This window comes from Geotrypetes seraphini, chromosome 15 (assembly GCF_902459505.1).
Source record: "Geotrypetes seraphini chromosome 15, aGeoSer1.1, whole genome shotgun sequence".
NCBI lineage: Eukaryota > Metazoa > Chordata > Amphibia > Gymnophiona > Dermophiidae > Geotrypetes > Geotrypetes seraphini.
Window position 1 is genome coordinate 9,065,391 of NC_047098.1, and position 26,659 is coordinate 9,092,049.

Consider the following 26,659-nt stretch of genomic DNA (forward strand, 5'->3'; position numbering starts at 1 on the left):
TGTAAACAGCTTTGATTGGGTAAACCACACAGAAAACACAGTACATTTCCCCCTCCCCATTCGCGGTTTCAGTAATCGCGATTTCACATATTCGCGATTTTTTGGGGAGAGGGAAAAAAGAAAAAATCCTTAAGTCTTCCCCCCGGCATCCCGGCCTTACCTAGTGGTCTAGCGGGCTTTCGGGGCAGGAGCGATCTTCCTATGCTCCTGCCCCGTGCAGATCGCCATTAGGAAATAGCTGTAGGGAGTTCCCGTCGTAGTGTCGAGAGACTACGGGAACTCATGGCAGCTATTTCCTATTGGCGATCTGCACGGGGCAGGAGCGTAGGAAGATCGCTCCTGCCCCGAAAGCCCGCTAGACCACCCAGTGAAGGTGGGAGGGAGGCAGATATTTGCGGTTTTTCGCCATTCGCGGTCCGGCTCTGCCCCTATCCCCCGCGAATCTGGAGGGAGAAGTGTATAGCAAGTCCTTTACCCTTTACAATCAAGCTACTGTGACATCATTGATAAGGTTCACTCATATTGGTGGAATGATGCATTATGACATCACAATCTCAGCTCTGGTTACCAGAGACTGAAACTCTTCAAACTAATTAATAATTAGTAAATAATTAATAGTAGTAAAGAGAGGGTTTGGAGTTAGCAACATAGGCCACTGGGAATGGAGGAGTGGCCTACTGGTTAGAGCAGCTCCCTGCGACTCTGAGCAAGTCACTTGACACTTCAATGCCCCAGGTTCAAAATAAATACCTGTCTAAAACATGTAAACAACTTTGATTGTGTAAACCACAGTTCTTCAACCGCCGGTCCGCGGACCGGTGTCGGTCCGCAGGAAATTTTTGCCGGTCCGCGCAGGGCCGGCAAGATTGACTCACTTCAACTTCCTGCCGGTCCGCGCAGGGCCGGCAAGATCAACATGTGAAGCGTGCGCTGGGCCGGAGAGATCTTGGGGAGCCTCCGACAGTGGCTTTCTCCCCTCTCTGCAGCTCTCCTTTACTTCCCAGCGCAGCGATTCACGAAGGCAGCCTCGGGGCTTTTGCTGAGTCGCGGCTGCCTCTGATGATACAACTTCCTCTTTCCTCAGAGGCGGCGCGACCCAACAAAGGACCCGAGGCTGCCTTCGTGAATCGCTGCACTGGAAAGTAAGAAGAGCTGCTGGGAGGGGAGAAAACCACTATCAGAGTGTTCCCTCTAAGGTGAGCGCATGAGCGATCGCTCACTATTTTCAGTGGCGTCGCTCATGCTTCTTCTGGTGTCGCTCACTCGAGCGGAGGTGAGAGGAAGCGGCGGCGGTGGCGGTCTGCCCTGATCGCCTAAGATGCAGCAGCGGCGGCTCCTTTCATGATCCCCGTAATCAGTGGCGTATTAAGTGGGGGGCGGTCCGCCCCTTGTTCTCATTGGTGTAACGCCGGCCCTGCAGCTCCGGACTTCCCCACACCTGCTCCCCCCCCTTCGGATCGCTATTATTTTAAATGTTATAGCGGCGGCGCTGTATCCATCAGTGGAGACGTCTAACCTCGGCCTGCCCCGGAACTCTTACTGCAACAGTGACTTCCTGTTCCTGCCTAGACGGGCGGCTGCTGCAGTAAGAGTTCCGGGGCAGGCCGAGGTTAGACGTCTCCACTGATGGATACAGCGCCGCCGCTATAACATTTAAAATAATAGCGATCTGGAAGGGGGGGGGGGAGTCCGGAGCTGCAGGGCCGGCGTTAGAGGGAGTAAGAGCTGATGGTGCCGCAGGGTCCCGCGGGGGGAGGGAGGAAGGAAAAAGAGGAACCGAAGCATGGCAATTTTGGGAGAGCAGGTGTGGGGAAGTCCAGAGCTGCAGGGGAGAGTGTTGCGGTACCCAGCTGGAGGGAGAAGGAAGATGAGGGAGGGAATGAAAGGAGATGCCAGGGCTTGGAGGGAAGGAGGAAGGTATGCCAGACTAAGGGAAAAGGAAGGGGGAGATGTGAGAGCATGGAGGGGGAGCGAAAGATGGAAGAAAAGGAAAGGCCAGAGAATCAGGGAAGGGAAGATACCAGACTATGGGGTGCAAAGGAAAGAAAGGAGAAGAGAGAGATGCCAGAGCATAGGGGATGGGGTGGTGACAGAAAAAAATGGAGAGGTGGCAGAGCTGGCTGGCTTTGGGGGTGGGTAAAATCTGGAAGACAGTGGGGGGACATAAGAAAGAGACAGAGAGGGCAGACGCTGGAAGGAAGAGAGTGAAAAGAAGATTGAAAGCAGAAACTAGAGACGACAAAAGGTAGAAAAAAATAATTTTATTTCTATTTTGTGATTAGAATATATCAGATTTGAAATATATATCCTGCTAGAGCTGGTGTTAGACATAACTGGGGACTGCAAAGCCCAGGCAGTGCTTCTTTAGCTTCCAGCTGGCTTATGGCGCTCTCTGACCAGGGGGCAGTTGCCCTAGTTGCACTCCCCTAAAACTATTCCTGTCATGTGTGACTGCAGTATTCTGTTAGCATGATATTTCTGTGTAGCATTCTGTAATAATTTGGCTTGTTCAGTTTTCTTGATAGTAGAGGGGATATATGTGAAGGGGAGGGGAGACAGGGGTTTTGTTGATCCTGCTCTGAATTATTTGTATTTGTAAAATGACAATTGTACAGAATATTGCTTCTTTTTATACTTTAATAAAATACATTCAATATAAAATCATAACTGAGGCTTGTGTGGATGGGATCAGATGATTTGTGGGGACCGACTCGCGGAGATGGGGCGGAAACGGGGTTTTTAAATTTTAGTCCTAGTAGTTTGCCGGTCCACAAAATAATTCTTTTTTTTCTGCCGGTCCACGGGTGTAAAAAGGTTGAAGAACACTGGTGTAAACTACACAGAAAAAGCGGTATTCAAGTCCCATTACCCTTTAATTGGTCCAAGGACATGATACCCCCCTTTATCCACTGCATTACAATAAATGGATCATTTCTCCCTCCCTCTGTTGATGGAAGCAGTTGCTTTCTTATATTAGATGATAAAGATTGCATGTGAGTACCCTAATATTTTCCTGAGTCATCAATCTCATTATTCTTTAGAACGTTCTAAAAGTCGGCCAATGTGAGACCTTTGCACAGGTACCTCAGGCAGAAGTTTGGCTTTGATTCCAGAGGACGGAATCAAAACAAAACTTAGCAATGCGTAGACAGAAACACCAGTAGTTGGGATGTAAGGCCAGTGCCGTTAGTGTCCTAAACGTGGCAAAACAGGTTAGACAATGTGGTCTGTGTCCCGGTAATGGAAAGACAAACCTGGATGGGCTGAAGCGGGCTTTCGACGGAAGCTCCAAAAGTTGGGAATGCCAGTGTTGGGCAGATTTCTATGGTCTATGACTCGAAAATAGCAAGTATGAGGAAAGGCTAAAACAGTTCGGGCTCTTCAGCTTGGAAAAGAGACGGCTGAGGGGACACTCGATAAGTCGCAGGGAAATACTTTTAAAAGCAATAGGAGGAAATATTTTTTTCCACCTAGAGAATAGTTAAGCTCTGGAACGCATTGCCAGAGGTTGTGGTAAGAGCGGATAGCGTAGCTGGTTTTAAGAAAGTTTTGGACAAGTTCCTGGAGGAAAAGTCCGTAGTCTGTTATTGAGAAAGACACGGGGGAAGCCATTGCTTGCCCCGGATCGGTAGCATGAATGTTGCTACTGTTTGGGGATTCCGCATGGAACTCTTTGGGGGTTCTAGAATGTTACTACTCTTTGAGATTCTGGAATGTTGTACTCTTTGGGGATTCTGCATGGAATGTTGCTAATCTGTAGGGTTTCAGAATGCTGCTATTCTGAGATTCTAGAATGTTGCTACTCCTTGGGTTTTGGCCAGGTACTAGTGACCTGGTTTGACCACCATGAGAACAGGCTACTGGGCTTGATGAACCATTGGTCTGACCCAGTAAGGCTATTCTTATGCTCTGCACCTTTCCAGTCAGGCGCCTAGCTAAGGCTAGTAATGGGTACCCGATTCCGTTTAGCCCAGGGTGTTTACTTCCAACTGCTGTCTCCTGCCTTAAATCTCAAAGTACTGGCAGTTCCCCCAAAACTTCTAACCAGAGGGAGAAACATACAGAACCTGAACTATAGCTATGTGATGCTGGGTTCTGTGTTAGGGAAAAGGATCTAGGTGTCATTGTCGAGGATACGTTGAAACCCTCATCTCAATGTGCGGCAGTGGCTAAGAAAGCAAATAGAGCGTCAGGAATTATCAGGAAAGGAATGGAAAACAAAGATGAAAATGTTATAATGCCCTTGTATTGCTCTATGGTCACCATATCTCAAAAAAGATATAGCGGATTTAGAAAAGGTACAAGGTAAAAGGTTTGGGACGACTTCCCTATAAGGAGAGGCTAAAGCGGCTGGAGAAGAGATGACTCAGGGGTGATATGATTGAAGTCTATAAAATACTGAGTAGAGTGGAAAGGGTAGATGTGAAACGCTTGTTCACTCTTTCCAGAAATACTAGGACTAGGGGGCGTGCGATGAAGCTATTAAGTGGTAGATTTAAAACAAACCGTAGAAAATATTTCTTCGCGCAACGTGTAATTAAACTCTGGAATTCGTTGCCGGAGAATGTGGTGGAGTCGGTCAGCTTAGCGGGGTTTTAAAAAAGGTTTGGATAATTTCCTGCAAGAGAAGTCCATAAGCCATTATTGAGAAGGACTTAGGGAAAGCTACTGCTTACTCCTAGGATCTGTTTGAGACCTAGCTAGGTACGTGGGACTTGAGTTGGCCACGGTTGGAAAAAGGATAGTGGGCTTGATGGACTTTCGGTCTGTCCCAGTATGGCAATTCTGTTCTTATGAAAGGATACTCTTTATCTGCTTTTATTTTCCTATATTTCTGTAGTTACAGTAAGCCCATCTATTTATTTATTTTATTTATTCAATTTTTTTAGCTCATCCTCCCAAAAGAGCCCAGAACGGGTTACAATGAATATATTGGTGCATTAAAATTATAAGTAAGATAGTCATCATGCCATTGTATCGAGCGATGGTGCATCCACATCTGGAATACTGCGTTCAGTATTGGTCGCCACACCTCAAGAAGGACATGGCGGTACTTGAGAGAGTCCAAAGGAGAGCAACCAAACTGGTAAGAGGGCTGGAACACTGCCCATACGCCGAGAGGTTGGACAGGCTGGGGCTCTTCTCTCTGGAAAAAAGGAGGCTCAGGGGAGATATGATAGAGACCTTCAAGATCATGAGGGGCATAGAGAGGGTGGATAGGGACAGATTCTTCAGACTGAAGGGGACAACAAGTACGAGGGGGCATTCGGAGAAACTGAAGGGAGATAGGTTCAAAACAAATGCAAGGAAGTTTTTTTTTCACCCAAAGGGTCGTTGACACTTGGAATGCGCTACCGGAGGAAGTGATCAGGCAGAGTACGGTACAGGGATTCAAACAGGGATTGGACGGATTCCTGAGGGATAAAGGGATCGTGGGATACTGAGGGAGGAGCTGGGATGTAACACAAGTATAGAAAGCTAACCAGGTAATGAGTATAGAAACCAAACCAGGTCGTGCATGTGCAAGACCGGAGGGTTAGGACTTCGATGGGAAGATAGGACTTCAATGAGAAACCAAGGTGGCAAGGGGGCCCCTTCTGGTGATTCAGACAGGTCGTGACCTGTTTGGGCCGCTGCGGGAGCGGACTGCCGGGCAGGATGGACCTATGGTCTGACCCGGCGAAGGCACTGCTTATGTTCTTATAGGTACTTAGAAATTCCCTTACTGTCCCGAAGGCTCACAATCTAACTAAAGTACCAGGAAAAATGACAATTAGAAGAGTAATAAAGAAAAAAAAATAGAGATAGAGGAGAAAAATAAGAAAATAAACATACTAATAAGATTACAATGACCTAAAGGAATTTGAAAGGTTAAAAAGAGGGGAGATAGGAATAGATGCAGAGGGAGAACCGTTGAAGCAATAGAATTCTGGGGAAATTTAAATGAAATTTGAATGATAAAATAAAACAAAACAAGTGGCAAAACAATGAGTGAGATTTTAAAAAATATATCATAAACTAAAAAGAAGTGAAAATAAAATCAAAACTTGAGTTTTTAAGGCCTTGTCTAACATTTCTAACTTTTGATTCCATCTATAAATCCCCAGGTAATTCATTCCACCACATGGGTACCATCGTGGAGAGCAACCTGCTTTTAAATCCTTTCCCCCGTTGCCTCTTGAACGGATTTTCTTCCCCTGGATGTTGTCTGCCCTCCGTCTGTCACTTCTCGGCCTTTATTCATTTTTCAAGAGCGAGGATGAGAAGAAGCAGGCTGCTTCCTGTATGCTGCTCTTGATCCACATAAGAGATCCAGAGTCTTGTTGCCTAGTTCAGCTGTTCTAGACGTCACGTCTAAATCTAATTGACCTTCTGAGACGCAGCATCACCTGCTGGTGATTTGGTCAGAATCCAGCCAGTTGCCTCTTCTTTGACCCTAAAAATAATTCCTTGTTTTGCTGTCATGTGGATTTTTTTTCTTTAATTTTTAACTCTGATATTTTTTTTTCCAAGTTTTCCAAGTTTATTAGTTTTTAATATACCGACCATCAAACAAATGTCTGGCCGGTTAACAATAAAATTTAAAATATAGGAGAAACAAAAATATACAGTGATAGACATTTAAATAAAGAAGTGAACATAAATGACAATAACTGGACAAACTTGAAGGTGAGGGTGGGGGGGAAGGGAGGGTAAAAGTTACATAATTGAGAAGAGGGGGAGATAGTGGGTTTGGGATAGAACATAATGGATAGGGTCGCTTTGTTGAGCCAAATGGTAGCATGGAGTATAGAAGAAGTAAGAAAAGAAGAAAAGAGGGGGAAAAAAATAGATGTAGAGAGAAATAGAAGAATTGAAATATGATTAATTACTGTTGAAGGCATCGCGGAATAGAAAAGTCTAAGCTAATTTTAAATTTTATTAGCTGTTGTTCATCGCGGAGGTGTTGTGGTAGGGAATTCCATAACGTAGGGGCAGTTACTGCAAAATTTATTTTCCGAGAATAGTAAGAATCTTTTAGGGAAGGGATGAAGATAAGTTTTTGATCTGTTGATCTTAGAGTGCGTGGGGAACATTGTGGAATGAGAAGTTTATCAAGGAATGAGGGTTGGTGAGAGAGTTTTATTTTAAAGGAGAGTAAGATGATTTTGTAGGTGATATGGTGAGTGATAGGGAGCCAATGAGCCTCTTTTAGAAGAGGGGTGACATGTTCAAATTTGCCTAATTTGTGAATACGTTTTATTGCAGTGTTTTGTATCAGTTGTAGACGTCGGATTTCTTTTAGGGGGAGGCCGTTAAAAAGAGAATTACAGTAATCTAAGTGAGAAATAACTAGGGAATGAATCAGAATATTAATTGAATCAGTTTCTAGGATGGAGATTAGTGACCGGATGATACGGAGTTTGAAGAAGCAGATTTTTACGACCGAACTAATGTGATCATGAAAAGTGAGATCCCTATCAATGATGATACCTAAGAGTTTTATTTTGGTTTCCATTTGTAATGGGATTGATTTAATAGAGATTGTTCCCAGTAATGATTCAGATGTTTTGATAGGAAGAAGGAGTCCACGGGATTTATCAATATTGAGGGAAAGTTTATTAGAGTATAGCCAATCATTTATGATGTCCAATTTATTGTTTATATCTTTTATGTCTGAAATGTTTGAAGTATTGATTGGGTGAAGTAGTTGTATATCGTCTGCGTATGCAAAGATAGTAAATCCGATAGATTGTGCTAAAGTAAGAAAAGGTGACAGAAAAATATTAAATAGTAATGGGGATAGAATAGAACCTTGCGGGACTCCGTAAGTTTGAGATATGGTTGAAGAAGTTTCATTTTTTACATGAACTTTAGAGTTACGTTCGTGAAAGTAAGATATAAACCACGAAAGAGCTGAACCTGTAATACCACAGTCTTTGAGTCTGTTAATAAGAAGAGAGTGGTCTATAGTGTCAAAGGCTGCAGATAGGTCGAGGGAAATAAGAAGAACGGATTTTTGGTGATCATGGTAGTAGTGGATAGTTGTGATAAGGCCTAATAGTGATAGTTCTGTAGAGTGTGAAGAACGAAAGCCAGTTTGGCATGGGTGTAAAGCATGGGTTTTGTCAATGAATTCGGAAAGTTGGGAGTGGATGATTTTTTCCGTAAGTTTAGAAAGTAAGGGTAGATTAGCAATAGGGCGGTAGTTTTTGGGTAAGGAGGAATCTAGGTTGTGTTTGAGTTTTGGGAAGATGAGAGCTGTTTTCCAAGCAGTGGGAACTTGGCTGTCAGAAAGAGATTTGGAAATCATTTCCCAAATGTAAGGGCCAAAAAAAGAAAAACAAATTTTAAGGAGCATAGGGGGAATGCTTTCCAGTAGATTATTGGGGGAGTTTAGAGATTGTAAGATGAGAGACAGATTTGTTAGTGTAGGCATTTTGAAATTAGAACAAGTACTGAAAGGTAATTGGGTCGAATCATTAAGATATTGAGAGGAGGAGATGGGTAAAGAAGGTCCAAGATGTGATCTGATATCTTTGATTTTAGTATCGAAGAATAGAGATAATTCATCTGCTGATGGTAGGGTAGAGGTAGGCAGGTTTTTTTAATTGGAATATTTTGAAAGTGATTAAGCAAGACTAAAGAGGGTAGAAGAGTTATGGGTAGAGGCGATAAGTTTAGAATAGTAATCTTTTTTTGTTTTTTGAATGACTTTTTTGTAATGAGAGGCTGGTAAGCCCTGCAGAGTAGGGAGATTCTTTCTCTGTTTGGTTGTTTTGTTTTTTTTGCCACATGCGATATACCCTCCCCAGTACTTTCTCTTCATCCTGCAATGCTTGATTAGCCAGTAAGCGATAGCGTTCCATAACAGGAAGACCAGGGTGTCTGCAGACTTGGAACTTCGAACAAATATGGCCGTAAAAACCAGTTCTCAAATCCAGTCGACTCCAGCTAAGTGCACGTCAGTTATCCGCAGCCTACCGCCACGGTCCCGGGGTTTTTTTTTACATTCAAGTCAATGGACGTACATTCCGAATATTTGCAATTCGGATAAGCACACCATCTGCTTATGCGCACTGTCATAGGTCCAACCTCTATTCTTTCACGTTACGTTCACTCCGGTTAAATGCAATCGCGTTCTGACTGGGAATGGCTGGGCTTCACACAGCAGCTTAAGCGCTGGGACCACTGGGAAAGTGAGTGCTCTGCTTCCACTCAAGCGGTGGGGGCATAATTTTCCTGTACTTTAGGCTCCAGCAGCCTGGTCCGAGGGGCGTGCACTTCAGCGGAAACGACTGTATTCATAAATGTTTGAGGGTGAGGTTTTTTTTTTTTTTGGGGGGGGTGACTGTCTAAATTGCAGAGCTAATGGGTAAAAGATGGTATAAGATCACCATTAGCCTTGCTCAGAGCGACTGCTGTTTTGCAGTTTTCTGGAAATAAATACCATTTGCTGGTGTGGTGAGCTCATCCTCTTGAGATCTAATTAACCCAGCTGGAATAGGCAGTAGGTTCTTTCAAGTTAATTATAGAGAACCAGATCATATGTGTTAAACTTCTGCCGTCATAAATCAAGCCATATTTGATATGTAGGAAATCCATTCTCCACCCCTCCCTCCCCAATACTTTCCTGGTTGACTAATCCTGGCAGGCTTCTGTCAAAGCAACTCTTGTAATGTTCCACCTGCCTCCCTGACTGCCAGCCACTAGGGTCACCCAGAGGTAACCACAGGGCAGGAAGACTCCGAGCCTCAGCAGGGATTAGCCGCCTCACTGGGCCGCTGCCCTGGACAATTTTCTGGTCAGTAGCTTTTTGAACAGAAAGTGTGTCTGGTGCAGTGGAGTTAGGGGCTGGGGAGAGACCAGAGATGTTTGCTGGACTCTTTCCAGGATGAAAAACTATCTTAACAACTGTCCTAGAACGAAACGATAGGGTATAATATATTTTTTTTTTAATCACCTAAGTGGAACTTGTTAACCCAGCCAGGGGAAAGTTTTCTAAATCTCCTTTTGAAGGTTGATTTGTGACTGCCTGTTGCAACTCTTGAAATAAAACAAAGAAAAAAAAAAAAGTTGGAAAATCCGCCCCCCAACCTCATTCTATAATTGGAGCCTGAGGATAGATGCACAGTTGGGTGCGCAGTTATAGAAGGCGGTCATTTATCTACGTAAAGTAATTGGCTTATTTGGTGCTTAATTGACAATAATTTTCAATAATTGGTTTTAACAAGCGCTAATTGGAATGGATTAGTAGTTATACATGTAACTGGTTTGTGCCTCTGTTCGATAAACAGCGTGCCTAATTTTTATAGCGTGCAACTCCGGGAGGGGTGGGAGTGTGGATGGGTCCGGAGCATCCCCAGCATCTAGGCATGGTTTTACCGAATATGGAATAAGATTTTTGCTTATACCTAAAAAGTGTAAATATTGATACTGCCATAAAACTTTGCTTTTGTGATCAGGATAGTCAGATTTTGCAATTTACCTACTTAAAACGTGAAAACGCTGAATTTTCAACTTTTCATTCTTATAAAGTCATAAAAAGCAGCATGTGGTTATATTGAAGTTACACAAACATGACCACTGAAGATTTAGAAGTGAATACTTTTTAAAGAGTTGCGATTATATTTTAAGTCGCTTTCACGAATCAACCTTCAGACGTAATCTCCCATAATGTTCTCGATATATTGTGCTTGGTAGTGGCATTCAAAGTCCAGTATATCCTGGTGGACGCGCTCACCGTGCTCCATGTCCTCCTTGAATATCTTAAGACAGGGGTGTCAAAGTCCCTCCTCGAGGGCCACAGTCCAGTTGGGTTTTCAGGATTTCCCCAATGAATATGCATGAGATCTGTTTGCATACCATGAAAGCAGTGCATGCAAGTAGATCTCATGCATATTCCTTGGGGAAATCCTGAAAATCCGACTGGATTGCGGCCCTCGAGGAGGGACTTTGACACCCCTGTCTTTAAGATAAGCATCAAGGTCATGGACTTTGAGAGACACCCTACAGCCCATTGTACTGTAATTCTCCACCAACTCCACGTAGTTTTCGGCCTTGTGATTGCCCAGGAAGCCCTGAACCACTGCGACAAAACTTCCAAGCCACTTTCTCCTTCCTAGTTAGCTTCTTGGGAAATTCCTTTGCACGCCAGGATTTTCTTTATCTGTGATCCAACGAAGACACCAGCTTTGACCTTTGTTTCAGACAGATTAGGGAAGACGTCTTGAAGGTACTTGAAGTCTGCCGACTCCTTATCTGGAGCTCTGACAAATTGTTTTATTAGGCCAAATTTGATGTGCAGTGATGACATTGCACTTTCTGAGGGTCCACCCGTGGTTCCCAGTGGCGTAGTAAGAGGTTGGGCAAGGGGGGGGGGTTTGCCCCGAGTGCCATCTTCCTCAGAGGGTCAGCAATCCTTCTCCTCTCTGCCCCCTTCCCACTCCCTCCCCTGCTGCTTGGGTGCCCCTTTTATTTCCCCGTACCTTTTTAACTTCAGCGCATGCAGCCACCACCTTATTGCCCACATCGGCGCTCTCTCTGACGTCACTTTCCAGAGAAATTAAGCGAAGAGCAAGGTGAAAGATTTCACCAAGACATAAAAAGCCAGATACCAAGGAAGACAGGATGCACACATGATGGCAGACTATTGTTGGAATCTTATGCGGGATGGTCCTGGCAGATCCCACTCTCAGAAGTCTTACAAAAGGAGCTTCTTGTTTGGCGAATGACTGAAAAGTTTATATCATATACTTGTACTTTTGATATGAAATTTTCATGTTGTACACTTTTCTTTTAATTTTAATGTTTTCTTCATGCTTAAAAGATATTAATTTAAACACTACATTAAAATATCCTGATTTTTTTTTTTTAATGGGCGAGCAGAGTGAAGAGTGGTATATGGCACATGTTCTGTATCTCAAAAACTAGATCTGATAGGAGAAAACTGGTGCCATTTTTGGAATCAGCAGGTCAAATATATTCAGAAACAGGCCTAACATTTCAGGCACCAAAATGAGTGTTGGCCAGTGAAAGAACAAAAATAAAAGGAACCCTTGATTTGCTAACATGTGCTAAGGCTTATGGAGACAGGAAGATAAGGACAAGAAGGAAAATCCAAAGAATCTGCAGTAAAAAGGTGGTAACCAAAGACAAAGAAAGGAATTGCAGACAGATGTACAAGATACAGATTGTTGTGTACAAATGGACCACTTTTTACAAAATATGAGACCCAACACGGTCCATGTTTTGATCAACACGTCTTCTTCAGGGGTCCTGGTGAGAAAATGTATCTCAGTCCTAAAATTTGTTAAATTATAAATGCAGATACGGAAATATCCACTGCACTGGCCAGAAGCTCACTTTGAGCACTCAGGGCAAGATTCTCAAAATTTAACACCGTCACTAAACTGTTTTCCGGCGATTTAGCCTGCACGCATTTCAGCGGCGGATTATCAAAACGGATGATCTCTGTCTTTAGCGAGGTTTCTAGCAGTCTCCGACAATGGCATTCGAATGTGCTCTTTAACACTGAAATGAGCCCTCCATGGATTCTTAAAAATCACAGAGGCATTTTCAAAGCGTGGCGCCGGCGTTTGGCGACAAAAAGCAGCAACTGGTCCCGGAGGTGCCATTACAGTGCCAGCACTTGTGTTTTGACTGTGGCTAATGAGAAAAAAAAATGTGCATCTATATATATATTTTAGTGGAGGGTAGTAAAATCACGCTTCTTTTGAGTTTTTTGGGAGAGACAGGTATGTTTCATGCACGCTTGTTAAAAGTCAACGTTTCTTCTTGAGCGCATGTATGATACCCTTGAATTGTGTGTTTCTGGCTGTGGGTCTTGATTAAATTTTACATAAAAAACAAATTACAAGATTTACCTGAATTATAGTAGTTTTTTTGGGGGAAGAGAGAGGCATGTTTTTTTATGCGCGATGGAAAAAAGTCGACGTTGCTTCGCCCCTCCATTCGTCCAATAGTGCAGCAGGAGAGTGTGGTTTTGTTTCTGCACGGCGTTTTTCTGTGCATGTAGGAAATCTTCGCTGCTGTCCGCCAATCTTAATTGCATGCGCAATTTTTGAAGAATGTCTCGGGTTTTTAGATTCGGTATCAAAACGGCTGTGCTAGCAGACCTTCGCTTTTTTTTTTAGCGCGGGTTTTTGAAAATCCTGGCCTCGGTGATAAGGTGGAGTTAAATCTAGATAGATGGGATTGGGAAGCCTTTTTGGTGGCTTTGGCCTTCAAAAAAATAAAACATGCCTGAAAAAAAATAAAACCATCTGAGCAGAGTTTCTGACGTGGAATATGCAGGCTTTTCTTTGTGCTTTCTGTTTTAGTGCTGCAATTATACTAATTGTATTTTACTGTTATTTCTTGTTCTGCTTCTGCGGAAAGAGAGACATCAATTTGAAATAAATACAGGGATACGGAAAAGAGTGCTCCAGCTGGAAGGCTTACAAAGAACGCAGCGCTAGAATTAAACTTGCTGAGGTTGGCACAGGCTCGGATGGGGGTGGGGCCACTGGAGAGTTTAGCATATTAGGACAGGATGACAAGCTGGGGGCTTCTGTTTCTTCTCTTAAAGGTATGTCAGCAGGTGATAAGTGGCCCTCTCATCTCCTTGTTAATGGGTGCTGCCTAATTGCATGACCTCCTGTTGCCTTCCCCCATCCCTTTCAGCATCTGATGAGGCGAAATCCTTCAGCGCGTGGTCAAGTGGTGTGTGCATCTCTCTGGGTTATGGCTTCTGTTTGTCATTTTGCCAGCACAGCTCTTGGTAGTTTGTATCGCAGTGGCATTTTGGGTGTCGCAGCGCCAGCGCGTCCAGGGGAATCCTGCATGTGCGCCGTTGGTGGATATCTTGAAAGCCGGTTATGCGGTCCTCAGGACGAGTTTGGGAATCCATGGTTTATTCAGCAGGATGTGCATTCGGTTCGTTTGGGAATCTTAATAAAAAAAATTACAAACAAAATTGATTTGATGCAAATAAATGCAAATCTATTTGCATCCGCTTGTGTAAAAAAAAAAAAAAGAAAAAAGTTTTAACATGTAGATTTTCAAAAAATTAAAACAAATATGTAAAGCAAACTGAAAAATGCTAAAAAAAACAATCCAAAAGCAAACTGATTTTTTTTGGCCGTGCATATCTCTATTATTCAGTATTTAGGTGGGGGGGGGGGGGGAAGTTATCAAGCAACATTAGAACCTGTAGTTGCATTATTTATTTCTCAAAGTGACTTTAAAGACCGTCCTTTGGCCTGTTTTGTCCCATCAGGGTGATATTTAAGTTATATAGCAATGAGATGCAGATGCATGTAAAGCAGTTCATTACTTTGTAGAAAAAAAATACAACTTGAAGTGAATACCAGGCGCATACCGCAAGTCACGTTATGGACATAAAATCAGGGTACAATGTCCCCAGCCAAAAGCCCCATTCCCGCAAGCTCCGTCCTCATCTGCAAAAGCCTCAGCCACTTTAAAATCATAAGTGTTCGAGGCTTGTGCGCTTAAGGCAGAGCTTACAGGAATGGGACAGGGGACAGCGACAAAACTCACGGGGACGGAACGGGGGACTTGAGTTTCTGCAGGAACGGGGACAAATATGTCCCCGTGTCGTTCTCTAATAGACATCTCTTTTGCTCCTAAAGATATAAAACATTTCTACAGAGACAATCTCTCGGGGGATATGATTTTAAAAGGATCCTCGTCCAAAATGAAGAGAGAGACAGAATACAAATCAGATGACAAAAAACAAACCACTAAAACACTGCACAGAAGGGCCTTCAGTTAATGGGCAAAAAAATCCTGTGTTTATTGTAGGAGCCGACACGGGCCGTGTCTGCCTTCGTCAGGGGTCTCTATGTACTGTGTATCGTCAATAAATAGAGGTTTACCACGTATGGCCGGATGTAACACTGCAGGGAAAAATATTGGGGGTGCTCAGGCAGCCACCGAACGATGCCTATGCTTCCGCTGCCTGGCTCAGCAACCGCACTCCATCCGGCTGGGATTGGGATTTTAGAAATAGATCGTAGGGTCAGAATTGATATGTAACTTTGAAGTTTGTCAATTTTATGTACATTTTTACTGTAAGCCGTTTAGACCTTTTAAGCGGCTAACAAATAGAATACATTTTTTAAAAAATTGTTAGGCGGTGATAGAGCACCTATCGTAGGGTTACCAAACGTCCGGATTTACCTGGGCATGTTCTCTTTTTAGAAGACATGTCTGGACGGGTTTTTTAAAACCCGGCACTTCCAGCTCGGGACCGCGTCAGGAGGGGTGCGCTGATGCGACGTGGTAATCGCATGGGCGCACACATGTGGTCTCATCGCATCACACATGTCCTCCCGACGCGGCCCTGAGCATGAGAACAGGTTGAGGGGGGCGGTGCTGGAGGGAAATGGGGTGGGGCTGGGTAGTCCTGGGGGCGGGGCTATTGTTCCGGATTTTAGAGGAGTAAAACCTGATAACCTTAACCTACTGCCACCTATCTATGGAGCCGTTTATAAAATTTGCTCCTAACTGGCTATGTCGCGTGACCTAGCCGGTGACTGGGCTAGCCACTCGGCTATCTTGCCCTGAATACTAGCGCTTAACCAGCCAGGAGCCATTCCTAGCCATTTAAATAGCATTGTACAGTATATTGGGCGGAAAGGGTTTACGCTCCAGATTTTGAGAGTTAGGCTCCTCAGTTGGTCTCTGAGCATTTGTTAAGGTCGTGTGTCTAAATTTTATGCTGAAAATTCCTAAATCTAGACTCTTGAAAAGTTGGTGGAAAGAGATAGATTTATAAGCACATAAGTATTGCCTCTGCCGAGTCAGACCATAGGTCCATCACGCCCAGCAGTCCGCTCCCGCGGCGGCCCCCCAGGTCAATGACCTGTAGTGATCTATTACTCATTGTACCCCTGGATCCCCTTTTCCTTCAGGAATTCGTCCAGTCCCTTTTTGAACCCCAAAGTCGTACTCTGCTCTACCACCTCCTCTGGAAGCGCATTCCAGGCGTCCACCTCCCTCTGAGTGAAGAAGAACTTCCTGGCATTTGTTTTTTAGAGTGCCCTCTAGTTCTTGTTGCCCCCGCCAGTCTGAAGAATCTGTCCCTCTCTACCTTCACCATACCCTTCATGATCTTACAAGTTTCTATCCTGTCCCCTCTAAGTCTCCGCTTTTCCAGGAAAAAGAGCCCCAGCTTCTCCAGCCTCTCAGCATACGGAAGGTTCTCCATGCCCTTTATCATTTTTGTTGCTCTTCTCTGGACCCTCTCGAGTACCGCCATATCCTTCTTAAGGTACGGCGACCAGTACTGAACGCAGTACTCCAGATGCGGTTGCACCGTTGCCCTATACAGCGGGAGGATAACTTCCTTGGTTCTGGTAGTGATACCTTTTTTGAGACCGCAACGCATTGTGCCGCCGGTTTCATTGTTTTATCCACCAAAACCCCCAGTCCTTTTCTAGGTTGTCTTTCCCCAATATTAGGGTGAGAAAAAAGAGCCGAGCACTAATTTTCAGCTCTAAGCACCTAATTTGGGGGCTGTTTTACTACAGATTAGTGCATGCTAACAGACAGTGTGTGCCATGCGCCACGTGGCCCGTAGGTACAAAATAGAGCATGCAGCATTTGGAACCTACTAATAATGTCTGTTAGTGTGTGTTAGCTTTAGTAAAATGGCCCCTTAGACTCCTAAATCCAGATAAATGAATGGCAAGCATAACTTTAGGGTGAAATTTTAGCTTAACCCTTTCAGGACCAAGGGACATATTTGTCCCATAACTTTAAAATCCTATAAATTTTGATTGGGATAGTCTACAGTTCTAAATTTGATATGTACGGATTCCATATGATACTGCCTTTATGTAAACAAACTGGTTCCGACATTCATTCATTAGCGTCGTTGCTAGATTAACGAGAAGATTCACTTGCCACACTGTCCATAAGCCAGAAGTGTGATTTTTTTTAAATAAAAATAATGATATTTCACAAAAAAAATCAATTTTTTGGCATCTGCAAGCCCTTTTTACCATAAAAATGTCGTCAAAACCACAAAAATTGGCCTACGATCCTTATGGTCCTGAAAGGGTTAAAATGTACTTTCCTGTGTATGATTGTCTGAAAATTGGGAACACATTTAGGAGCTCAGTTGAGGGGTGGGGGTTTATATCACCTTTTACTTTGCAAAGGCAACTAATAAATAAAATACAATATGGACAAATATTATTTTTTATTAGGCACTAGGGTTGTACCGAATATTCGGATTCGATTCAGCCCCAAAGAGTGCCATGAGTACATCAGTTGTATTCAGCCCGAATAGTGATTTAAATTTGAATACGAACAATCTGAGGCTCTGTTGGGCTAAATCCTAGGAGTGGCCCGTTCTAGAAACCTGTAATGCAGCTTGATAAAAGGGGGTTTATTATTTGATGCCCTTCATTAATAAAGTTGTTATTATTATTATTAACTTTAACAGTTTAAGGATCTTTGGAAGTGGTGCTTTATTCTGCACACTGCACAGAATACAGACTACACTTCTCCCTCCCTATTCGCTGTGACAGGGGCTTAACAGATCCCGCGAATACAGAAAAACCGAGAATAACTTTTTCATATGTTATTCGCTGTTTTCTATTAAAAAAACCATCGTGAATATGGTGAAACCGCGAATAACATGGTGGGAGATCTGGCCTGTTCCTGAAAGAGAGGCAAAACACGGCGAAGAAAGTCCTGGGATTCAGGGATTTTCTCTGTAAACGCTTGGAATCAACGATTTCTCTATGCAAGCTGATGTCATTTGGGGGGAGGAGCCAACAAGCTTTAAAACCGTGAGTAATCGAAACCGCGAATACGGAGGGCGAAGTGATCCTTAAACTGTTAAAGTTGTGTGGACTAAGAACGGTGATATTGCATATATAGAAATAATAAGACTTTTGATAAACCATTGCAATTCAAATATTGTGTGCCGAGCTTTTGATAGTCGAGTACCCTGCATGTTCCTGGACCCCCATTTGCAAGAGAGCATTTTAAGTATGATTTTTTTTTTCCTTTCTTGGATGCAGATCATTCTGTGGGGTCGAACAGAGAAATGCCTGAAAGAAACCATGGAGGAGATAAAGCAGACGGGGACCGAATGCCATTATTTTCTGTGCGATGTCGGAAACCGGGAAGAGGTCTACCAGCAGGCCAAAGCTGTGCGGGAAAAGGTTGGTTGTACATTGGTTTTTTAATGATAGGGGAAGGGCAACTGGAGAACAGTTTTTCTTCCTCCTCCCTGTAGATCTGGCACTGCTCCCTCACCTTTCTCGCTCCCCTGCAGTTCTGTCATGTTTATGTCGGTCGCTGGCAGCAGTAGGAACAGTAGCATGACAGACTGCCATGTCCTGCCTCCTTTGATGCAATTTCCTGTGGGTTGGACTTGGCAGAGGAAAGATTCAGGGACTGGCCGTAGGCCTTCCATGTTGCTGCTGTGACCAACATAAACATGACAGGACCGCAGGGGAGTGAGAGAGGTGAGGGGGAGAGAGAAGGGGGGGGGAAGAGAGAAGGAGAGAGACATGTCTTGGGAGGAGGTGGGGGAGAAAAGGTTTAACCTGTAGACCAGGTGAGGTCAGAGGATGGGCATTTTAGTTCCTCTAATCATCAGCGCCACAGGCCATAGTGACATCACTGATGAGGTTGGCTCTTAGGCATTGGTGGAACAAGCTCTGGTTATCAGAGGCTGAGACTTTTCACACGATTTATTTATTTATTCTATTTTCTATATTGTTCTCCCAGGGGAAACTCAGAATGGTTTACATTAATTTATTTAGGTACTCAGGCATTTTCCTCTGTCTGTCCTGGTGGACAGACAAAATTTACGGCAGCCATTTTGAAGGAGCAGCCAAGCAGAAGAGTGGGCATTACTCCTGCCCATATGCCTCTATAGACCATCAGGGAGCTGGGAACTGGCCCAGGACTAGAGATTGCTTCAGTCAGTGAGGGAGGGGGGATCGGGGGGGCTGAGGCGGGGACCCACATAAACTCCAGAGGCCAGTGCTTTTTGAATTAGCCCTGGATATTCAATGCTGTTACCGGAACATACCCCGATACTGAATATTGAGGGCTAATTCTACCATGGGCTGAATATCAACTGGACAGTTTTTTAAGTCTGTTTTCAGAAAGATTCTGTCTCATCGAGAGCTACACTGATAGATTTAACCCTTTCATTGGCAGTTGATGCAATGGCTGCTTTACGTAACTTGATGTTGAACGCAGTGGTGTAGTAAGGGGGGGCAGAGAGGGCACCCATTCTCCTCACCCCCCGACCACCTCCTTCCCTAGAACCTCTGTAATTTTTCCTGCGCTGGCAGCATTATGAACAAATTCCTCTCTGACGTCACTTCCGGGCCTAGGAAGTAGCGTCCAAGGGATAGCCGACACGATGCCGACAGCAAGTTCGTGATGCTGTTCCTGCTTGGAAAATTAAAAAGGTACTGGAGACGGGAAGGGGATGTGTATGGGGGGAACAGAAAGGAGCCAGGGGGGGATGGGGAGGGCGCTACCGTCCCGGGCGCCATTCACCCTCGCTGTGTCACTAGTTGAATGAGAGCAACAGTGCCAAGTAAACAGGCATTTGGAGATGCAGATCTCCCATAAGGGCCATAGAAGACGCACGTTGCTTCTGAGCAACAAGGCCAAATAAAGGGGTTAAACAGACAGATCACTCGGGCAGCATTAAAAGCGGTTATTGTGATTTGTGTTTTTTAACCTATTGGCTTTGATCTTGTTTGCAGGTGGGTGATGTGACCATCTTAGTAAACAACGCTGCAGTGGTTCATGGGAAAAGCCTAATGGAAAGCGACGATGACGCCCTCCTAAAGTCCCAGCACATAAACACCCTTGGGCAGTTCTGGGTAAGCCGCGGACGCCAGGATTGGTGGTGGGAGAAGGGATATCAGACGTCCGGGAGAACCCGGACTATGCCATCTCTTTAGGGGATTTTATGGGCGCCTGGACGGATTCTCAAAGTCTGCCAGTTTTTCCAGGTTTCCCAAGCTCAGGGACGCATCTGGAGGGCCTCCGAGCAGGTGTGGATTTGACGCAGTGACGTGCGACGCTATTGCGTCATGTCCCCGCACGCTCAGAGGCCCTCCAGACATGGGCCCCGGACTTGGGAAAGGAGGTGAGGGGGTGGGGCTTTGGGCAAAATGGGGCTGAACCACATGTCCTTCTTTCATGGAGAAGGAATAACATAGTGGTTCAGTTCTGGATGCCTTAACTCAAGAAAGAACTGAGAGGTATTGGTATGTTAATACATTATTGTAGTTCTCTGGTACAAGTCGCTTTGGGTTGAACTCTTGTCAGAAGAATGCAGTATATGAATGTAATGAACGGGCATCCATGGCTTTGAGAATAGTTTTTGGATATCCTGTAATTTCATTCAAGCAAAAAATAATATGTTGCCTGGAAAAACCTTTTCAAAATGAGCCCAAGTCATTTCTTTATAAACCTTTATGCAACATGTGGGTCTCTCTCTTCAGACCACCAAGGCGTTCCTGCCGCGGATGCTGGAATTACAAAATGGCCACATCGTGTGTTTGAACTCCGTGTTGGCCCTGTCGGCGATCCCTGGAGTTATTGACTACTGTACTTCCAAGGCTTCCTCGTTTGCCTTTATGGAGAGTTTAACCTTAGGACTCTTAGATTGCCCAGGAGTCCAGGCCACCACTGTCCTGCCTTTCCACACCAGCACCGAGATGTTCCAGGGCATGAGAGTTAGGTTGGTATATTTTTCTATACCCTTCTCCCAAGGGAGCTCAGAATGGTTTAGATGAATTTATTCAGGTACTCAAACATTTTCCTTGTATTCCCGGTGGGCCACAATCTAATGTACCTGAGGCAGTGGGGGGATTACATGACTTGCCTATACTATAGCCCAGAAATATAAAAGAAGAGACAAGTTAATTTAATCATGTTTTTTTAATGAGAATAACTAATGGACAGACTGGATGGACCGTTCAAGTCTTTTACTATGTTACAAGGAGCAGTGTGGGTTTGAACCCACAACCTTGGGGTGCTGAGGCTGTAGCGTTAACCACTGTGCCACACTCTTTTCCAACCATCTAGGCCAATCTATGCTGGGGATCCCACCTACTTCCTTAATGTAGCCTTGTCGTCTGGTTTTTATTTATTACCACCTTTGACCTGCCCATTCTTTACACCCAGATCTGTCCATCTCTGTTTTCTTTAAATGTTGCATCCCTTTGTCTTCTAATGGACTTTGCAGTACCGTGCATAATCACAAGATATGCTTGGTCTACTTTTGTGTTCAGGCAAGGGTTATTTCACATCATTGAAAAGCTGTCCAGTCCCCCCTGAACAGGTCCTTGAAAAGAAGGAGAAATCCGGATGTCTGGTAACCCTAGGGAGGGGGTAGTTTTCTGTGAAGGGGTTGGAAGGTTAATTGTTATACTAGATTTTGTATACTTGGATACAACTTGTGTAATGGAGGAAAATCAATTAAAATTGTTTTAATCATAAATATCGGATCTAGTGTTACAAGGGTGAACAAGAAGTAATTATGGCATAATAGGAGACTGCTAAGTCTTTTTTTGTTTTCATGTAGGTTTCCTAATCTGTTTCCTCCTCTAAAGCCGGAGACGGTGGCACAGAAGACCGTGGAAGCTGTTCGGCTGAATCAGGCACTCCTTCTTCTGCCTTGGACCATGCACGCCCTTGTCATTTTAAAAAGGTAAAGCATGTTTGGTGTTGCCATGAAAGCCTATTGGAATGGATCAATGCTGGAGCTGAGTGGGTGTATATTGTACTCTTTAGAGATCTTGCCAGGCAGGAGTCCTCCAACTGCATTGCTGCCAGTGGGGGGAGATGCTTCAATATCGTGTCTTCCATAGAGACAGGCAGGTTCCCTGGAATCCTGAAGAACTTGTCTGTCTCTCACTATTGCAAATGTGATAGTGAAACAGCACCCTCTACTGTCAGGACTATAAGTGGAGGACTCTAACTCAGCTTAGAGCAGTGGTCTCAAACTTGCGGCCCGACAGGTACTACTTTGAGGCCCCTCGGTATGTTACCATTGTTCTAGAACGTTGCCCGCCTCACTGCTGTAACCTCACGCAAGCGCTTTCCTGCATCTGTACGCAATTGTGAGGTGGAGTGGAGAGGACAGTTGCGTAGGTCGTTTACTTTGGGATGTATGTGAAGTTTGACAGGGTCTTTATATTTATCTGCTTTGTTTTGTGTTTTGTTCTCCTTCTTCTCCCCTCTCACCCCCCCCCCCCCCCACCGTGACAGCGTCCTCCCTCAGTCAGCGCTTGAAGAAATCCACAAGTTCACAGGAAGCTACACATGCATGAATACGTTCAAAGGGAGAACATAGCCACGAGACAGAAGACTCTGATATGCAGAAGTCAACAGCGCACCAGTCTGACGGGACTCTAGAATGTTCCAAGTTTGACTTTCGCCATGTACTGCTCATGCGACTAGTGCTCCTGAGAGGCAAGAGTTCTTCCGGGTCTCACCTGTGACACCAAGACCTCCGTTCAGGGCCAGAGGCAACTGTGACTATTTGGAGGAAGAATGACATTTTTGAATGTGTTTTTTTTTTTTTTTTTTTAAACATATTTTATTTTAAGAGTAAATCTCCACGTTAGCATTAAGGTTCAGTTGATGTTTTTAAAGGTTCCACTGCGCTTTTGGCGGCAGGTTTCTTTGTGACTATTTTGCAATGCGCTACAAAGCTTGTCTGTGATTTGGGAAATTTATTATCCGTTAAATCTGGCTACATGAATGGAAATTAAAGAAATGAGCCAAAGGATTTTCTGGACAAAGTGTAATAAGATACAATTTTAGCTGCGGGTGGGTGACGATGCTACGGAGCCATGGATTATACAACCCACGACACTCTTTATTGATTGATACCTGCACCCCCATTGGTAAATGGATTCTGTTGGGGTACCCACCTTCGGTACTGCTTCCTTTTAGAGCTAAAAAAAAAAAAAAAAAATTAATGTTAAGACCACGGGTGGGAGTGCAGTGCCTTGAACAAAGGATGCGCTATTGGCTGTGATTGAGTGGTGTCAAGATGGACTCTGATGTCTGATCCCAGCCTTGCTGAAGCTGCATCATCTCTGTCCTCGGTCTCCTGTACTAGACAGTATCCGAGTTTTGTTTCATGAAGAAAATTCCTGATCCATTCCTGTCTTTATTAATAGCTGTAGAGAAATGTGGGTCATTTATGGGGGGAAAAAAGTCTTTGAACTAATTTGATCACGATTTTGAATGGAAATAAAGATGAGCGAACCTGTTCGTTGGAAAATTCCTTTGATGCGTTTCTCTATAATATTTGGGGTTTTGGTACCAATGTCTTTACATCTCCCTCTACTGTTTTTTTTAATGCTTTTAGGTGTAAACCAGTGTTTCTCAACTCGGTCCTGGTTTCTCAACTCGGTCCCTTGCCAGTCAGGTTTTCAGGATATCCACAATGAATATGCATGAAAGAAATTTGCATATAAAGGAGACAGTGCTTGCAAATCAAGTTTATGTAAATTCATTGTGGATACTCCAGGACCGAGTTGAGAAACACTGGTGTAGACAACAAAACTTCCTTTCCTTTAACTCATCAGAACAATTTCTAAATCATATAATGTATGGTAAGTAACAAAAGTGAAATATTAATCTTTATGAAAAATAATTTAAGGAAAAAGCATCTCTTATATAACATATCCCCAACTATCCAGATAAGGAATTGGTGATATCACGTAGAGAATGACATGGGAACAAATTTGTCCCTGTAGGAACTCAATTTCCCCGTCCCTCTGAGTTTTGTCGCTGTTCCTGCCCCATTCCTGTAAGAATCCTGCCTTAACCGCACAAGCCTCATATGTATCGATATGTGGAGAGTGATGAGGAAAAAGCAAATATGCTAAACAAATACTTCTGTTCTGTGTTCACGGAAGAAGATCCTGGAGAAGGACCGAGATTGTCTGACAGTTACACATGAGAATGGAGTCGATACCGTATCGTTCACGGAAGAAAGTATTTATGAACAACTTGAAAAATTAAAGGTGGACAAAGCGATGGGACCGGACGGGATCCATCCCAGGATATTGAGGGAGCTCAGAGAGGTTCTGGCAGGTCCCATTAAAGATTTGTTCAACAAACCTTTGGAGACGGGAGTGGATCCTGGGGATTGGAGAAGAGCGGATGTGATCCCTATTCACAAAAGTGGTCGCAGAGATGAAGCGGGTAAGCCTCACTTCGGTTATTGGAAAAATAATGGAAGCGTTTGCTGAAAGAAAGGATACTGAAATTCCTAGAATCAAATGGGTTACAAGATCCGAGGCAACATAATTTTACTAAAAGTAAATGGTGTCAGACGAATCTGATTGAATTCTTTGATTGGGTGACTGGAGAGTTGGATCAAGGGCATATACTAGACGTAATTTACTTAGATTTCAGCAAAGCCTTTAACACGGTTCCTCATAGAAGGCTCTTGAACAAACTTGACAGGCTGAAGTTAGGACCCAAAGTGGTGAACTAGATTAGAAACTGTTGACGAGTAGACACCAGAGGGTGGTGGTTAATGGAATTTGCTCGGAGGAGGGAAAGGTCAGTAGTGGAGTCCCTCAGGGATTGGTGCTGGGGCAGATCCTGTTCGACATTGCCGAAAGGTTAGAAAGAAAAGTTTGCCTTTTTGTGGATGATACCAAGATTTGTAACAGAGTAGACACCATGGAGGGAATGGAAAACATGAAAAAGGATCTGCAAAAGTTAGAAGAATGGTCTAATATCTGGCAACTAAAATTCAGTGCTTTTGGGGATTAGAAATTGGAAGGAGCTGTATGTGCTGGGAGGTGAGAGGCTGATGTGCACGGATGGGGAGAGGGACCTTAGGGGGATAGTATCTAAAGGTGAAGAAACAGTGTGACAAAGCTGCTGCCAGAAGGATGCTAGGCTGTATAGAGAGAGGAGTGACCAATAGAAGAACATAGAAACATAGAAATTGACGGCAGAAAAGGGCTATAGCCCATCGAGTCTGCCCATACCAATGACCCACTCCCTGATTCTTACTCTCCTAGAGATCCCACATGAATATCCCATTTTCTCTTGAACTCTAACACGCTGCTGATTTAGAGAATGACATGGTGACAGAATTTGCCCCGTCCCTGCAGTTAACTAAAGGAAACCATCCCCATGTCAGTATTTAAAAAGCGATGGAAGAATCAGAGTATGGAATGGACACAACCACTGACCCTCAAGCCTTGCATTGAAGAATGCTGGTGTAGGACTGAGGTTGACATAGACACTAAAGAATGACACCGGATAGTTAGAACATAAGACCATAAGCGGTGCCATACTGGGACAGACCGAAGGTCCATCAAGCCCATTATCCTGTTTCCAACAGTGGCCAACCCAGGTCCCAAGTACCTGGCAGAAACCCAAAGAGTAGCAACATTCCAGATCTGAAATTGTGATGTCATAGTGCTTCATTTCACCAATGACTCAGAACCAAAATCATCAGTGATGTCACAATAAGTTCATTATCCTATACTTGCCTCACATAAGAATCAGAGTATGAATGGCCACAGACACTGGCCCTCAAGCCTTGCACTGAAGAATGCTGGTGTAGAAGGACTGAGGTTGAGACAGACATTAAAGAATGACAGGGGATGGATTCCTGTGGTTAGCTGCAGGTTACATTCTCTGCTTCAGTGGGGGGGAAAAAGGGATTCCTGGTTATGCAATAGCAGCCCATGATTGCAAGAGTTCTGGAAAAGCCATGGTGTATCATCCCTGGTCAAGTACTGTAGCAACGTCTGAGTTAAATGAGTTGGAGAGGAGAAGAAAAAATGGAGAAAACTCAGGTAGTTTCACTTAAAGACTTATACTAGCAGAAGCTGGTTCCAATTGAGGTAAAAGTGCAAAGGGGTGATGTTAAAAAAAAAAAGATGTTAAAAAAAAAAAAAGAAGGAAAGAAAATGCTGGATGCCACACGTGAAAGCAATATTCGAGATGGATGTGAAAGAGGAAGGCTACGGATTATGCAGGGGACAGTGCGCAAAAAGAGAAAACTAAGGGGAACAGTGCCAGTTATTTTCTGCACAGTAAGGGCCTTCAATCTTTTCCTAATGAACCTAAGTGAGCAGAACGCCAGCCCAACCTTCCCTCCTGCTACCCCCTTCCTCAGGTCTCTCAGCGGACAACAGGTCAAATAGCAGTCACAGTGGGAGAGAGGTATGCAGCAAACAGAAAATAATGAGGAAAACATTGGCTGTTCCTCTCTTGGACAGCGAGAAAGAATTCTTGCAATGTTTCCTGGATGCTGAAAAAATCTGAAACTGTATCTGCGTTTACCGTTGTTGGTTCTTTAATTGTGATTTTCATGGAAGCTTATATGGTGGGATTTTCTGAGCCATTGTTTATGGTGTTTGGTTGGGGGCTTGAGGAATCCTAAAATTCAAAGCTGGGAAGGGAGAGAGAATTTGCTGCACAGGCTGGAGGGTGGAAAGGGAGGGAGAGAGTGAGAATCTGCTGCAATAATTGGGAAGGGAGGGAGAGAATCTGCTGCACAGGCTGGGATGGGAAGGGAGGGAGAGAATCTGCTCCCCTTTGGGGAGGGGGGAAGAGAGATGCTGGATTTGGGATTTTGGCAGCTTTTATCACCAGCAAAGTGTGGGTAAGG

At 44.1% G+C, this 26,659-nt stretch overlaps 1 protein-coding gene across 1 annotated transcript in view; it reads left to right on the top strand.

Annotated features, from left to right (window-relative positions):
• Positions 1 to 23,296, top strand: part of DHRS3 (dehydrogenase/reductase 3) — a 41,792-nt gene extending 18,496 nt beyond the window's left edge. The window contains exons 2-6 of the mRNA XM_033922906.1: positions 18,039 to 18,182; positions 19,752 to 19,871; positions 20,499 to 20,737; positions 21,584 to 21,709; positions 22,270 to 23,296. Of these exons, the coding sequence (XP_033778797.1) occupies positions 18,039 to 18,182; positions 19,752 to 19,871; positions 20,499 to 20,737; positions 21,584 to 21,709; positions 22,270 to 22,354 (714 nt within the window). The 3' untranslated portion in view covers positions 22,355 to 23,296. The remainder of the gene's footprint in view (positions 1 to 18,038; positions 18,183 to 19,751; positions 19,872 to 20,498; positions 20,738 to 21,583; positions 21,710 to 22,269) is intronic.
• Positions 23,297 to 26,659: the final 3,363 nt, after the last annotated feature.